Source organism: Anas acuta, chromosome 5 (assembly GCF_963932015.1).
Source record: "Anas acuta chromosome 5, bAnaAcu1.1, whole genome shotgun sequence".
NCBI classification, from domain to species: domain Eukaryota; kingdom Metazoa; phylum Chordata; class Aves; order Anseriformes; family Anatidae; genus Anas; species Anas acuta.
Genome location: NC_088983.1, coordinates 40,618,171 through 40,634,667, shown reverse-complemented (window position 1 = coordinate 40,634,667; position 16,497 = coordinate 40,618,171). Strand labels below are relative to the sequence as shown.

General features: G+C 35.6%; 1 protein-coding gene across 7 annotated transcripts in view; it reads left to right on the top strand.

Moving 5' to 3' along the window:
• CDIN1 (CDAN1 interacting nuclease 1) overlaps nt 1–16,497 on the top strand; it is a 129,093-nt gene that overhangs the window by 104,832 nt on the left and 7,764 nt on the right. The window contains exon 11 of one of the 7 annotated variants that reach the window (XM_068684347.1): nt 5,224–5,338. The exons of the other annotated variants lie outside the window; for them this stretch is intronic. Coding sequence (XP_068540448.1) covers nt 5,224–5,323 — 100 coding nt within the window. The 3' untranslated portion in view covers nt 5,324–5,338. Of the gene's footprint in view, nt 1–5,223; nt 5,339–16,497 lie in introns of those variants that run through there. 7 annotated transcript variants of the gene reach the window in all.

Here is a 16,497-nt window from a genome sequence, read left to right as displayed (position 1 = left end):
AAGTATTGTTTACTGGAGATCCACCTGAGATCACCAAATCACTGATAACAGTAACTACAAAGAGATATCTAATTTCCATCCCTGACTTCTTAATAAGACCAATAATCCTTAGATGTGATTAGCAATTTCTAATTGCTTTTTTTGTTTTGTTTTGTTCTGGAAGATGTTTGCTCCTTGCATTTATTGAATTTTTGGGAGTGCAGTACGAAGAAGCATTCGTTACCTACTGTTAAATCCGGAACTGACAAGACATGCATTGCAAATATAATTCATGATCGACTGTTATTTAGCAATTCTATATCATTTTGTTTGCATCTCATCCTGTTTCTTGTATTGATGTCAAGTTGTGATATAAAAGACAAATGGAGTTGCTGATCAATGACTAAATACATGCTGATATAATCAAAATGGCATAAGAACAGAGGATCCATTAAGTACAGATCATATGTATGCTAGAAATTAAATCCACAACTGTGAGATGCTTTAGTGTCAGGAGAGATTCCAGTGCATCTGTTTACCTTCCATTCATGTGAGGGAATCGTGAATAAGATAGAATGCTTAAAAGTGGGGGAAAATCAGAAGTATTAGACGATGTTTCTAGAAAAGAGTAATGTTATGTTCATTAATATATATTCTACATTTTGAACTATTGCAAAAATTTCCTCTTTATCATGCTAACCACTTTGCCTTTCATATTTCATCCTGTGAAGTATCAGTTGACTCTCATTCCTTTAATGGGCAAAACATTATTTATGAGATGATAGATACATTTTCTTCATTTGTATTTGGAAGGTTCCTATCATACAGTCCAATGAATGACTGACTGGTCAATATTTCTTTATTTATATTTTACTGAAGTAATCAAGTCTGTCCCCCCATGTTTTGAAAAAGGACCACGTATATAAACAATTTCTTGTAGTGTTTGTGTGTGTTTGTGCATGTTCTTAAGTACTATGTTTAAAGATGCCTTTTTTATTAAAACGATAAAGACAGGGAATTATGAATTATTGGTTTATCCTTAATACAGCCAGTGAATTATGATATCTAGGCACAAAGTGGTAAGTAAAGATTTTTAGTCTGATGCCTGAATTTCCTTGTAGCTGTGTTTTTTTCAGACTTCTAACAGTACACTAAGGTAATGGGCTAAGGGACTGTGGTTTAATATGGACTAATGCGCATGGCAGGGCTTTTACATTAGTGTTATTTCTTTTGATGCATTATAGTGAAATTGTATTTTAAAACCAGGCAAACTATTGATGCCTTTATTGAATAAAATAATTTATTATAGAAATATTTTAGTTTGTTGACATTTCATCATCATATAACAGTAAACACAATACACATTTCCCATAAGACTATTCTTGAGAGCCAAATATTTACCCTTTGCTTATTCGAAAGGTAGCATTGTAATAACTACTCTTCGAGTAAGTTTAAAAAAAATGCTTAAAGATGACCTTTTTAGCATATAGTAATAAGTGAGAATTATCTCAAAATAGTCAAGTTTGCTTAATAGTTCCAATTAATATTTTTAAAATTTACATTCAATTTTATAATTCATGGACTGTTTTTCTTTTTAGACATTGGACAAGCTAAACTGCCAGGATTACCTTTCTGGCACTATCTTAAAATCATGCATTTTTAATTCACCTAGAATGGCCAAAATATGCAAACAGTTAAAAGTACCTATTCCACTAACCTATGAGTTAGTCTAACACTGTAATTACTGAATGTTTTGATTCATCTGGAAGCATTACAATTTGCAAAAGGAAAACAGTTTTCAAAGTTATTGTAATGTTAAAAGTGAACTAAAATATTTATTGTAGATTAAAAGCTTTGTATGTAAATTCATTTATCTGATAAGACACTAAAATTGTTGAATTTGTTTCTCTTGGTTTCTGGAAACATTCTAAGGATAGATAATATTCCACTTAGCCCTATACATAAACTAAGACAAGGTGATTGCTTGTTCCCTATATAACTTATTTTAGACCATTTGTATTTTTTTAAATGGCCCAAAAATTATGTGTCATCATTTATCATCTGTTTCTTTATTGACAGCCTTCGTTGCAAGTTTGTTAGTAAGTGCCAGTTAATACTGAATGAGAACTGTGGCTTAATCGTCTACTTTTCACTTTTGGGATTTGTAAATGTCTAGATATCTCATACCACACTTTGACTTCACATATGTTTTTAGATTTTTTTCTTCACAAAGATTAATTCCACTCTGATCACATAATCTCTATTTTTTTCATCTGTCCTGTTTCTTGTATTATTTTTTGTTCAAATGTCCCCAAAATATGTTATATGAAAAGCACCCTTGTTAGAAGCAGTAGGCAGAAGTAGATGGAGGTGGTTCTTTCTTCAGAGTTTGAATTCTGAAGCTTTAGAGCTCATCCTTCCAATAAACATTTGTGTTGTGTAAATGAGTGGACAGGGAAGACTAAGGAGTTGAGTGTATGCTGTTTGTTTTCTGGAATAGTTCCTCTCTTTTTTACTCATCCAGTTGGTAGCTGACTGTAAAGAAAATCACCACTACATGTGTCTGTAATTCAATTTTAGACATGCTGAAGCATAAATTCACTAGCTATACAAACACAAACTTAAGAACTGTAATAAAGTGTTTAAAGTGTAATAAAACGTGGGTTTGTTTTTTTTTTTGCTGTCACATTTGATTCAGTTGCTATTGCTTTGTTCAGTTTTACTGTTAAATAAAGCTCTATTTGTACGCCAAAGTGTTCATCCCTATTCAGCCATTTTTACTGTGGGCAGGTTTGTTGTATGTGGCAGGTCTTGCATCATATTCAGTAAGCAGGCAGGCCGCCTGTCACACTTACCCCTGGCAGGAGCTTGTTCTACAGGTAAAATTTATCCACTGAGAATTTGATGCCATCACTTATCTATAGATTTGCTTCGTGCTTTGTGAATGGCTGTATCCATGTGGAGTACAGTTCTGCAGACAGGTCAGGGCAAGAGGTGTCCACATGGTCCCAGGAACCTTTCATGAGCTGTGTACATCAGCACCAGAACCGTAAGAGGAATCCAGAAATGGCTTTGAAAAAGCAGCAGTGTGTGTGAGTGGTATGGGTATTACTTACAGATAATAAAACACTGCTTCCTTGAACACTAGCACAGGGGACAGTGAAGTAGCTATTACTGAGATTTCTAAGCTTTGGTGGTTGTTTACATTTCTTTCTACGTATACTTGGTCACTTTGCTCTAGGTCTGAGGATTAGACAAGAGTAACCTGGGTAACACTGAAACAGAAGTGCTTGAGTTAGGTTACGTATGTGTTGTAAAAGCAAAGAGAGAAATTAGAAAAGTATTTATTTCTTCAATTTAAAAATTTTGTTTGTCTTTATGCATTTATCTAACAAGTCTAGAGAACCTTTGCAAGTTCAAGATGTTACCTTCGATAAAAATCAGTGCATTATTATTTATGAAGACTAAATTATTAAGCAATGTTTGTGGGCTGGGATTTCAGAGCAACTAAACAAAGGTTCAGGTTCATACTGCTCATTTGAATAGGAGATTTCTTTTACTCCTATGTTTTTTAAAACTCCTCCTACATGTTGAAAGCCTTTCTGGTATCCCATTTTATAAATGAGTATCATTTTATACAGGCATTCATCTTTGTTCCTCAGGTACGGAGAAAATATTTTGGTCTGTGTTTAATTTTATCAGCAGTGGTGATACCATTTATAGTTGCTTGGGAAAATACTTTGTTTATTACATTCATGTACTACGTTTAGGAGTGTGTAAGATTTTCTCATGATCTAGGCCCCGGCTATCATAAACACCATGTCTTGTAATCCATTTCTTAAACATACTGAGATTGGTTTTTAAAGCATTTGAAGCATTTAAGTCCCACTGCCCTACCTCAGAGGTTGTTCTAGACCCAGAGCATTGACCCCCTGGATGTGCTGGTAGAGAATAATTACACCACTTCTCTGCAAAGGCTGAATTCACGTTGCCTTTCCTGTGACAAACTGTTTGTTTCCCTGGACATTGCAGTAGCCATGCTCTGTATCTGGCAGTTACGGGTCATCTTTCTTTTCCCTGACTGCAGATTCCAGATGAGTGCTAAGCAAGTCTTTAAGCAGATGCAATGCTTCTAGAATTTTACTGAAAATATCTCTCCCAGCACTTCATAGGATTATTTTTCCATAGCTGCATCACTTTGCATTACTACTGATCAACTGTTACACAGATTGATTCCTTCTTCCTGCAGGAATGCAAAGGGAAATATCATTTCTTTATTGTGGTCTGTATATCTGTAGGTTTGAAAAGTACTGCAGCAGTATTTCTAGCATGTTACTGTTATAGTGCAGATCACGTACAAAAGTCAGAATTATTACAGAATTACCACTGGTAAAAAAATGTAGATAATGTGAACACTGGCTAAAAATGTTTGCTTTGGTTTCTGGATCTTTCCTATTTAAAACAACAAACGTCCTGTGATTGGTCACGGCTGCCAGACATATTGAGAGCAGCAAGTCAAACGTTTTCCTCTACTGTCACCACATCTGCTGTTTTATTAAGTTTTGTTTATTATGTATTTACACAGTAACAATCCAAATATGGTATCCACTTTGGTTTGGTTTGGTTTTCTAAAAAGTGAAATACGGTTTGTCTTCCTCTAACGTAAATATTATGTAATCTCACAACTCCTGCAGTGTGTAAGCAAAGGTACTGTGCAAATGCACAATTGTCCTTAAATGCCCTCAAAAAAGTTTGCAAATCTATCAGGTATTATCCATCCTTATTTATAGGCAAGGACAGACTCTTGTGCAAAGTAAATTGAGGTAAAACCAATCGGCTTGTTTTATACGTTACCTATGTTACCTCACAGTACAGCACAAGAAAGTGTTACGATCCACTCAGTTATTTCATTTATTCCAGAAAGTCAAGTCACTTCAGTGTACGTATATATTAAAAGAAAAAAAATCACTCAGTACCACAAAGCTCTTTAAAGTCAGATTTCCATAAATTTGCACAGTACTAAATACTGGCAGCATTAAGCAAATGAGAGCAAATAAGTACATTAAAGTGGAAACATGACTTAAGCAAATAGAAGCTGTTTTGTACTGTTCTATACCATTTCTATCATTTCATTTGTGGTCTGACTTTTTAATTAAAGAATGGTTTCAAAGTGCCTATCGGTAATCAAGAAATTAAATATGATTTTTTTAATTCTTATTTTTGCTGGTTCAACTGGAATTATAGCTGTCTTCATCTCCTGAGTTACCATTATTCTGCAGTTGCCATAGTGAAATCAGGTAGGACAGGCAAAGCTCTACTCGCTCTTCTCTTTGAACTTCACTAAAAATAATGCTTAATCTATTGGTATGGCTTTAGAAATAGCTTTTAAAAATGTTAATGTGGATTTAGCAGTTGTGGAGAGGGAGAGATATACACAGGTCTCTAAGTGGAAGTCCTATTTACCCTTGGCAAAAATATAGTACCTGTGTGAGGAGCCCAAATTTTCCTCAACCAGGAAAGGAAAGAGAGGCTTGAGGAAAAGAATGTGTATGTCTGTGTCCATTTGTACATCGTGCTGTCAGATGCTTCCTAGTGGTGCTTTTATGGGGGATGAAGGAGTAATAGGGGCAGCTGTTTGTTTTTTGGTTTTTGTTTTTTTTGACTGAGTAGCTGTGTTTTGTAACTGTAATAGTACCATAATAGTAATATTACCACATCATTTCAAGTGATAATTGGTTAGCGTGCATCTAGTAGCCTAATGGAGAGAGCTTTGTCATTAGAGAAATTTCAAGTAGCACAGACTTGGTGCTGAGAAGCTCCAAATCCCACTGTAGATTCATCTGATTTTTCAGGAAGGCGATGCCAGGCTTGCTGAGTGTGTTGTATTGGCTTATAGGAATATGTAGTATCTACCTAAGGTGTACTGGTCTGTTGTGCACAGGCCTACCTCTAAGTCAATTCACTTATTTAAAACTTTGTACAAAAGTTATCTCAAGTGTAAAAGTACCAATTTATAAAAAGCATCGTGCCTCAAAGGCACACTAAGAGATTTTTCAGACCTCTAGTAGAAGTCAGGGTTTGGTATGGAGAGATCCTAGAAGTAGAAGGAAACGTGCAGTTGAAAGTGCCTAAATGCTCACTGACTGTCTAATTTAATTAGATGATCCAGTTGTTCTCCCTTTATTTATTCTCCCTGCTTATTTATTTTTCTAATTTTCTTTTTATTTATTTATTTATTTATTTATTTTTAGGTTAAAACTACAGCTAGCTTAACCAGACGGAAACTCCCTCTTTTGCAAGACCACTATAAACTGAGGGGACAGACAGGAAAAATATCTTAAGTGTCTTTCATGGCCTATATTGGGCTTCCATTACTCAGTTCAAGGAAGAGGTGTCATTCCAATTTTCAGCATACACAGTGTGCTCAGGTTGGACCAGCTGGAAGCCTTATGTCAGCACCTCTCCCTAACGCTGCTTTGTGGCTGTTCATGACAAATGGATGTGTGTGAAAGACAGCTTTCTCAGGAGGGTACTGCAAGAAAACAGCAACCACGGAACTTAGGAACCATTTTTAACCTCTATCCTCCATTATGTTTTGAATGTTTTGGCATCACAATCACATGCACAGAGAGAACAGAAAATAAGCAGTTTAAGAAGTAAACACGGAACAAAAGAATTGCTCAAAATTTTTGGCTGATAAAGGGGAGGGAAAGGCATCTAACCACAACAGATACTAATCATTTAATATACTTGCTCTGAGCTTTTCAGCAATGTAAGAACATAAAATTTAAAAAAAAAAAAAAAAAAGGTAACTGGTGTGCTGAAAATTAGCCATGGCTCAGAGTGAATGAACCGAACATCAACACTGGTTGATGTTCGGTTGTTCTTGATGTTTCAAGCTGCTTACTTGCAATCTTAGTTTACTTGGGAGGGAAAAACTGTATTTCATTATTTTTCTTCTTGTTGTTGCTTTTTTATTAGTTTTGCTTTTGTCTTAAGAGGGAGAGCAGGAGGAGCAGGACTGAACAGGACTCAATCATTCATACTTTTTCTATTTATTTCATTTAAAGGGAATGCTAGTGCAATCTTTGATGCCCTTAAAAGACTGCCAACCAACAATTTTTCCCTTATAAAATACACTTCCTGTAAAGTAAAAAAGGGTAAGAAAAATAGTTACAGTGAAAAGATTATTGAAAACTAGAAGTTTTCAGTGCTTAATGGATTTTTTGCGTGCTTTATTAAAATGTTAAAAATATTTAACAGTGATGGTTACCAGACACCTAAACCAGCAATAACCAAGACAAATCCTTGTATTATACATAAAGTTAATATTGCAACATTTTGCATGAGTTTTATTTATAACTTACCCACTGATGACATTAGACTCCATTTTCAATACTGTGGTTTTTATGGTGTCATCCAATTGAACAGCACAGGTGTGTACATTATCCTGACCTTTCCGGGGGGGGGGCATGGGGAGGGAATGTAGTCACTCTGAGTTTGTTTTGAACTTGTCTGAAAGGATTTTCCCATATTTAACACAATGACCTTGTGGCTATTGGGACAAAAACATTCACACCATCTTTGGGAAGAGCTAACACACAAATGCCATATATGGAGTAAGTGACTTGACACAAGATCAATCTAGCAATTGCATGGCAAAGATAAATAAAACATGGGAATACAGAGTCCAACTTCTTTTCCACTATTTTCAATGCATTCTTATAATTATATGAGGGAAGGTGTTCACACTCATGTTCATACTCATTTTATCATGTTGCAGACTTCTGGCTCAATTCTCATCAGACATTGGTAGTAATATGTCACTGTTATCTTGACAAATCTGCTATTGCTTCTAAACCTGAACAAGTGATAGTATTTTCCTCTGAATCTTCCTTCTTCTAGTCTCCCTTATAAGGCACTGTATGTCTGTATAGTTTTCCTGTGAGCAGTATTTCTTATTTTAATGGTGAGCCAAAAAGGTTCAGTGTGTAGTAAGCAAAGTTAAAATTAATTTGTTTCTAGGGTTGGTATATACTAAGTAAGAATAAATAACTTGTAAATAAATCTAAATAGCATTGTGATTTTTTTTCAGAAGGTGATAAGGTTTCACAGTAGAGCTGTGATTGGCTGATAGATACATAAAAAGTCTGTGTGTATGCATGTATATGTACGTATATATGTTAAGTGAAAAAGAAGGCAAAAAGCTGCTCCTTTTGGAAAAGGTGGGAAATAATCCAACAGTTATGCACCAGTTTGAGTTAATAACAAATGTAATAATTCTACAAAAAGCCTTGATGGTGTCCTGAAGTCTCTGGATATTTTTTTTTTTGAAAGAAAGAGAGACTGGATATTTTGCAGGTGACAAGTTGCTACAAAAGATTTACGTATCTCAGGATGCATGTTTTCCAAATAACTAAAAATTAAGTTATTTTTAAATGTGAAATGAGGCAGGGCCAACTTGGGTTGTACAGACACTGGTTTTAACGTATTAACTCAGAAGGGCCCAGGGCATTAGAACTGATATATTCATAACAAAGAGCGTCAGTGCCAGGCACAACTAAAATTTGCTAGCAGATTCCAAAGGAGGCAAAGAGTATTTTTATTTTCCACATCGGCGGAGGTGTTTGCTTTCCTTCTGGCTGGAGATGAGGTGCCACAACAACGGGTAGCAAATGTAGCATTTTGTTCTTCATCTGTTCCCTGCTTAATACAGATAGGTGACTTACACTTCCAGAGACAGTAAATTTAAGTACAGCATCACACATAAAATATTTCTGCCTGTCAATTACATACAATGATGTGTTTGGCAGTTAAACTGCTAAGCAGCATTGTCTGAAGATACTCAGTGTGATTTACTATCCAGTCTTGGACTAATTCTCTGATCTGGGAAGTTGGAAGCGCAGATGAGTTGTCCTCCATTTGTTAATTCATCTGTTACATCGTTTGTTTTATTGTATATTTGTGTATAAGAATTCTGAGATAAAGAATTGTCTAATAATTCATTCAAAATGTTGAGGTATCTTTAATGCTGGTTCCAAGATTTATACTGAGCAAATGGTAAATACAGGTATACAGTGCATTTATTTATCAACATTTTTGCGATCAAAATTTGCTGAACAACTTTTCCAATTAGCATGGTTCCATTTTACAGTACTTATTAAACAAAAATAAATTTCTGTGAGAGCAGTCCTGCATCCCCTCTTAAATGCACTTTTGGCATATCCTATCGCTCTGGCAAGCACTGTCACCAGATAAACAGCTGCACAGAAAGAAAGGATTTCTGCAAACTAGGAGGCACTCACAGATTATTCAGATATCATCTTGCACTGGCCTTCGGATGGCCTGTTACTTCCAGCCCTAAAAATAAACAACTATTAATCACCTAATGGCAACATGAGTTGACCAGCACTTATGGCTGCCTGGACCTCAATCTAACTCTACTCAAAAGCTTTTCTCATGTTTTCTGTCACCCAGGATAAGAGGTAGTTTGCAGCCAAGCATTCCTTTGAGAGGACTGCTCTGAGTTTAACAAAACGTTTCAAATAACCTCAGTAACTCCTCTCAACCTAAAGCTTAAAAGATGTAGAGTCAAACAATAGCAGCCTCACATCAGCAGTCTCTGTAGAGGGAACTAATAGGGATAAGGTTTTCACAGAGAAACAGTAACAAGCAAGTACCTCAGAAAGCACCATTTCTTGCCTGGGTTTACTCAGAAAGTGATGCTTACAAAGACAATATATGGAAGATCTTTTTCTTCACACCCTTTCAAAGGATAGCAATAATTTTGCAATGTTGAAACTGGTATATAGAAGTAGCACCACTTAACTAGAAGTTAAGCATGTTGTAGCATAGCATGTTGTAGGATGGAAAGGTATTGCTGCTTGAGTAAAACAAGTAGTTAGAGGGAACAGTTAGTTGGTATAGAATATCAGACTCTCACCATCAGAAGGGAATTTATCAAATTTCTGAAGAAAATGTAAAAAACTTTTTTCCTATTGTGCATTTCAGACTGAGATTTTTTTTTGGTTGAGATTCTTTTGCTTACTCCTTTGCCCATCATCCAGGGTGCCGTAAGCAATACAAAATCCTTATATTCCAGGGAAATTTGGACCTATCTATCTCCAAATTACCAGTAAGGTAGCTGGCATACTCTCTATTATCTCTAACTTCTTTTAAGATAGATACTGGAACTAACTTCTCAGACAGCTAAAATGCATTGTTTTCCAAAATGCACGCCCAAGTGATCTCCATTAATGCTAGAGACAACTGTGACCATAATTTCCATCAAACAGTCAAGCACTACAAGGATTAACAATTTCTTTCCAAAGCACTGATACGAATATCATGGTAATTTTCACTACAACAGCCTAATCCTGCAACACAGGCATAAGGAGTACCTTACAGTCTCTCTTTACATCACAAAACCTTACTGACTGGTGTGCATCTAACCCATTTCAAAGATGCTGAGACTGAAAAAGATGTTCTACCTTAAGTACACACAGCCACTTAGAGAAATGCGCATCTCAAAGACTACTAAACAACAAAATATTATGTTTCAAAGAAGTTAGGACATAAACCAACAAAAATTGAAAAATTCAAAGTTCCGTCAAGGCTTAATGAAGAGCTGCCTTAAGCTCTTCACTTAGAAAGCCTTGATCCTTGTAAATCAGTGTAACCTTAATGTTATTTAATCATAGCTTTTTAAAGTTAATTTCCATGAGAACTATATTTAAAAAAAACCCTAACTTGTCATTGAGGATTATAAAAATCCTTTATTTGCCTGGAGAACAGTACTCAGATCTGAATGAATAAGTGTAAGTGGATAATGTGTTTCGACAGTTTGTTTATTAAAAATGTATTATGTAGCTAAAAGTTATATTGTATTTATAATATTTTAATGACAGTGCCTTGCACAGTTTTTGGTGCATTCTATTAATACACATTTAAAAGTTGTGCTATGCAAAATTCTAAAATATTTTAAATGGTCTCTTATCTCCATATAAATATCACTTGATTTGTTTTTATTTCTCCAAATGCCAAGAGCAATTAAATCATATTATAAGCCTGATGAACTGCTGCTCTTTGATTGATGCTTTAACAGCCTCACTGAAGAGAGAAAGACTAGTGTAAACCAGAGTAAGCTGGTATAAAAAAAGCTCATTAAAATTTAATTGTATCCAAAAGAGGTGTGACTACAGAGACAGAGTCCTGATACTAGTTTCTGTCTATCTTTTTTCACCTGACAACTGCAGCATTCCACATCAACTGAGTATCACATCAATACCTGGCATTCAAGGAAATGCTTACCTTTCTCAGCCCACAAAAAAAAATCCATTTTTGAGTCAAAACCTACTTGGGAGTTGAGGTTTCACAGAATATTAACAGACTTAAAATTTTTTCTTGTCTTCAGTAAAAATAAGATTTCACCCAACCACTGTCATAACATCAAATCTTAAAGCAGATTAGGTTTTACTTGCTTAATTTTACCTGAAGCAGCATAAACTGGATGCCTGGATCCTTGAGAAATAACACGCTGCTAACTTCTCTGTGTGGCACTTGATACATTGCTTGCTAGGGCCATGTACAAGTTTCCTATTATTTTTGAAAGTATGTGATGGGAACTTGCTAAACTTTTTCTTGAGATATGTTCACCAGCTAAATATGTTTTTGTACAGCTACTGCTACAGGTAGACAATATCAAGTAGCTTAAGGGAGTTTGGGAACAAAAATGTTGTTGCCTTCTGAGGTTACAAGTTAAGGACCAGATTTTTTAAGCAAAAAATATCTTTCAGTTATTTGATTTTACTAAGCATTGGAATTTTTTTCTTTGTTTCGACCGGATGTGGTGAAGTCAGAAGTAAGTATCTGTGTGATACCTTGAAGGCATGTTTTATTTAAGTCATAGAGTGTGCCACTGGTTCACAAACAAAACTGAAATGTGGAGGATTTAAAAAGTGAAAGGGGTAATAAAAAAAGTTATCTTTAAATTGCATTCAGAGTTTTTAAGGATGCACTTCCTTTATGCACAAGTACCTTAAATTGATTTAAGCCTCTATATAAATGAACAATAGTAGAAATAGCTTGTTACAAATTAATCTGAACTAGGCTTGCTGTAGCTGTTAAAATGGAAAATTTCTTGCTAATCAAAGTCAGTTTCTGAGCAGTGGCTATTAAACATTTGCCAAGATATATAACACTGTGTCATCAGCAGTAGTAAACTGGTCTAGACATAAGGAAGTTGGCTGACTGATGCCAATTGACCTTACTTGAAAATGTGGTCTGCAGTTGTTGCTTACCAGCCTCACTCTGCCAATAGCCAGTTCCCTCCACTGACATAAATAAGACTTCTACAAGTACCCAAAATAAAGCTTGACCCCTTAAAAAGTAAACGATATTGTAGATTTTTATGTTTATACCTATGGGGTTTATTAATACTAGTAGTAAAACCACTTTACTCACAACTGTGATTCTCAAGAACTGTATTAAATTGATTTAGAATGTAATAATTTATTTCCAAATCATTGTAATTTCCATAGTGCAAGTTAGAATGCCCTAATCTGCTTGATATTTTAAAAATAAAATAAAGTAACAAAGCCAGATTTCCAGCTGGCACTGACAGTGATTTGACATTAACAAGTGAGAGACCAGAATACAGTCCTTCAAAGGTACATTCAGATGTGACCTTCATAATTAAAATCACCAGCCAGGTAGACTGCTATGCTTTCATTTAACAAGTACTTTGCTGAGTTTGTTAAAATATTTGCTTAGATGCATGTATATTAGAAATAATAATTCACATGCCAGCATTTCATTAAGAGAGTCTCTTGGAATTAGAATTATTTACATTGTTCTGAGATGCATATAACCCATTTATAACAAATAGAGTAAGAATAAATAAAGTGAACATTTATTTAGAAACAACTGCAAGATGTTTTACGTTTCTGCTCAGTATCGAGCAGTGTGTTGAAAATGCATTTTTCATAAAACCACATGCAAGGCTTTTTGATGGTGAAAAAATCAACTCCCAACAGCCACATGTCTAGGCAAAGCCTTAGAAGCTAGTAGACCCCACACAGACATTCCAGAAGAAAAGACATTACTAGAAAGTAGTTTCTCTTAAAGTGAAGTAGAATATGTGTGAGCCTACTAGGCCGCTTCAATAAATAAATAAAAGTCATTTTTTCTTTTCTAGTACAAAACTGGTTCAACTGGAGGGCAAGTTAAAGCCAGATTCACTTTTTACTTTTTTTTTTTTTTTCTTATATGAAGATATGATTTATTATTATTTATTTATTTATTTTAAGAACAACAACCGTTTGGCTCTTTGTGCTCCAAACACACTTAGGTGTGTTAGGAGCACATTCAGGTTAGCTGACTTTTACCTTCCTGGCTGTTCATCATCTCTCTGTAAAACTCCTTCCCAGGAACAAAGGACAGCATCCCAGGTTTATCGATGTACAAATCTATACTCCTTTAGCTATGGGTCTCTTTCAAAATCAGTGTAATTAAACCAGTACAAAAGATTCTCTGAACACTCCTGAATTAGTGCAAGGCTAACTTATTTAGAGTAACATGATCAGACATAAGTTCTAGCTAAAGTACTGAGCATGTAACTATATTCAAGCTATATTTTACTATCTCCAGCATCTAACTTAAATCCTTCAGTTTATTCTTCGAGAGACACTGTCTGCTACCCTTAGACTAAGTTTAATCTTCTGTATCAAGCCTAAATTAGGCTGCAGTTCCTTGGTAGCCTAAACTAATCCATGAGCCTTTGTGATTTGTCTTTCTTCTTGCTATGCCATGGGGTCATAAGTCTGTCTGCCTCCCTTTTGGCACTTCTGGCACTCTGACCTTGCAATGAAGTGCTGCTAGAGTGCCTTGGTTGCCTTGTACTCACAACTTCTCATGTCAAAACTAGACAATGACTGAAACAGGATTTTTGTAATGCTACCTACAATAATTGATTTTTAAGTAAAGTAATGCAACTAGTGTAGACAAGTTTTACTTGCTCTGTTTATTATATTCCAAAGGAAGACGGCATCTGTATTTATTGTTTGTTTGTTTCTATTTTTACTGCGCAAAACATGGAATTAAAACCTTAATTACCTTGATCTCACTTCAGCTAAAAGAAAAGGCCATGTAGTTCAAAAAGCAATAGTTTCCCTGGAATAGGTAGAACTACAGGTTTTTATAACCTGTGCCTCTAAGTTTTTCATGATAAGAACTAAAGACTTCGGAAAGGAGGGGGAGGGGGGAGTTAAACACCTAGTTAGGGGGTTTACAATTTGTCTGAGCAAGAGCGAAATCCACAGCCAGTTACATACATTATAAGCTTGCTTTTTCATTTTAAACTTAAACCTCCTTCAAACAGCATGTCTTCCTCATGAAATGAGACAACCTGGCCTGTATCGCATACAGTATCACTACAGCGTTAGAATCATTTGGTATGTTCAAAGGCTTTTTTCTCCTCGTTGCTACTAAATGAGTCCCCTTTCCATAGCAAAACAAAGTAAGCATTCCGTCATTTTAGTTTATTCTCCTGTAAACCAAAGTCACCAGTTTTTTACATGTTAAGACTAATGCAGAAATATTATTTTCATCTTTACAGTTTTCAGCACTGAAATTTGTTCATCGTGATGGCATATAGGCACTTTGGAAGGAGTCAAATTGAAAAGGGTAGTTCTTACTTATAGGTTACACTTCCCTACCTCATCCCCTTACACAAAAAGGTTGAGTGTCTTTTCAAATTAAGGCAGCAGTAATTAACCAGTGGCATTGTTTGTGATTTGCCAACTCTGGGCGTTAATGAGAGAGAAATTAGCACTTAGCAGCAGGAGTTCCTGATCCTCAGTGGCAAATACTTAATGTGCCAACAAGTTAATTTCGGTCTTAAGTACTCCACTTAAGTGTTTTTAAACAAAAGTATGGCATGTTTTTTATGTGATCGTACATATGCTCCTGGTGATATAAAGGTATAATAGAAGGAATGATACAATACAGTGAAAAAGTGCTACAGGCAGCACAGGGCAAATACTAACACAGTGAAAAGCAGGACTGATCTATGCATTCATGCTAAAGATGTAGTTGCTCCTGCAATTAGCAGCATGCAGTGTGCCTGAATATATAATTTATCATCAAATCTGGCATTTCTGAACTTTTTTTTAAGCAAACGATATTCCTAAAAGTCTGATTTTATGAGTAGTGATGATAAGACAGAAAGGCATAACCTTTTTAAGGAGTCTTAAAATGTTAATTTTATTAGAGATTGTAAGTTCAAATATGTAACAAATAACCTAAGCACGGTGCTCCATGCATTTTATGGTGGCTAAGGGATTCAGGCTGCCTCGCGGAGCAAAATGAGCCCCTTAAAACTAGGGCTGAGCAGCTGCTCATTAGCATCAAGTTTTTTACCAGGTAAACACACTACTGAGCAAGTACTCATGTATTTTTCATTGATTCTGCCCTGCATGAAATAGTGCAATAGAAACTTAAGGATCTGTAACATGTGGAGATTACTGCTTTTAAAATAACATTGGTTAATACATAAGTACATCCCCCCTAGCTCCTTGTTGCTGCACTGTCCACATGAACCTCAAGAAGTGGGAATGGAGACAGGTCCTTAGAGGCAGTTGTTGGCCGGCCAGAGAAAACTTAGGAGCCATTTTTTAGTCTGTGCTTGCTTCCATACTAAACATGTTGGAATATGCTAGTTAGTGTATCTGGATGTGTCACCATTTTAACCTTTCTACTTTCAAATGGCATCTTTCAGTTTCAGAAATCCCTTTTGCCAAGGCAGCCTCAGCTATGCGGAGGGGTAATTTACTCAGCCACTAAATTGCAGCCTCTTCTAAGTTGGAGAGCAGTAGCCATAAACCAAAATGTTACAACACTATGCAGCAGTTTTGGGTAAAAGACTACCATATCTAATTGAAACGGCAGGAGGAAGCCACAGGGGTTTCTTCCTCCTTTGATGCCTGTTCTATTACATGAGCACATCAAATAGAGTTTTTCCTCCATTGTTGGAAAGAAACCACCCTAATGAAGCCAGTCTGGCACTGTCCACAGTTTTGAGTGCTTGCATTGTCTGTCGAGTAGACATTTAGGTTACTGTGCATCCCCCCAGTGCATTTTTATTATAATTAAACATTAACAAAAACTGGCTACCATATTGGTTGAGTACTCAGCACAGCTCTGCATATAAACCATTACATGACATTCTATTGAACTTTTTCTTGTACAGACGGTATCTAACAGCTCATCCTGCACTGTTGTTTTTGGCAAGTTCACTACAGCATATAATAAATCAAGGAAAGAAAAAGCTTTTTGGCCTAATGTTGTACAGACTGCTGTAATGCTAGACTACAGAAAGCAGTTCTGTTTTTAGACATCCTTTTACTAACCCAACATTCATAATTTATGATTTCACTGTAAAATTCCTGCAACACTACACCAAAAGTAATGCTGCCCTTTAATTAAGTGCTCTCAGTAGGAAAAACGTGAAACTGATGTGCA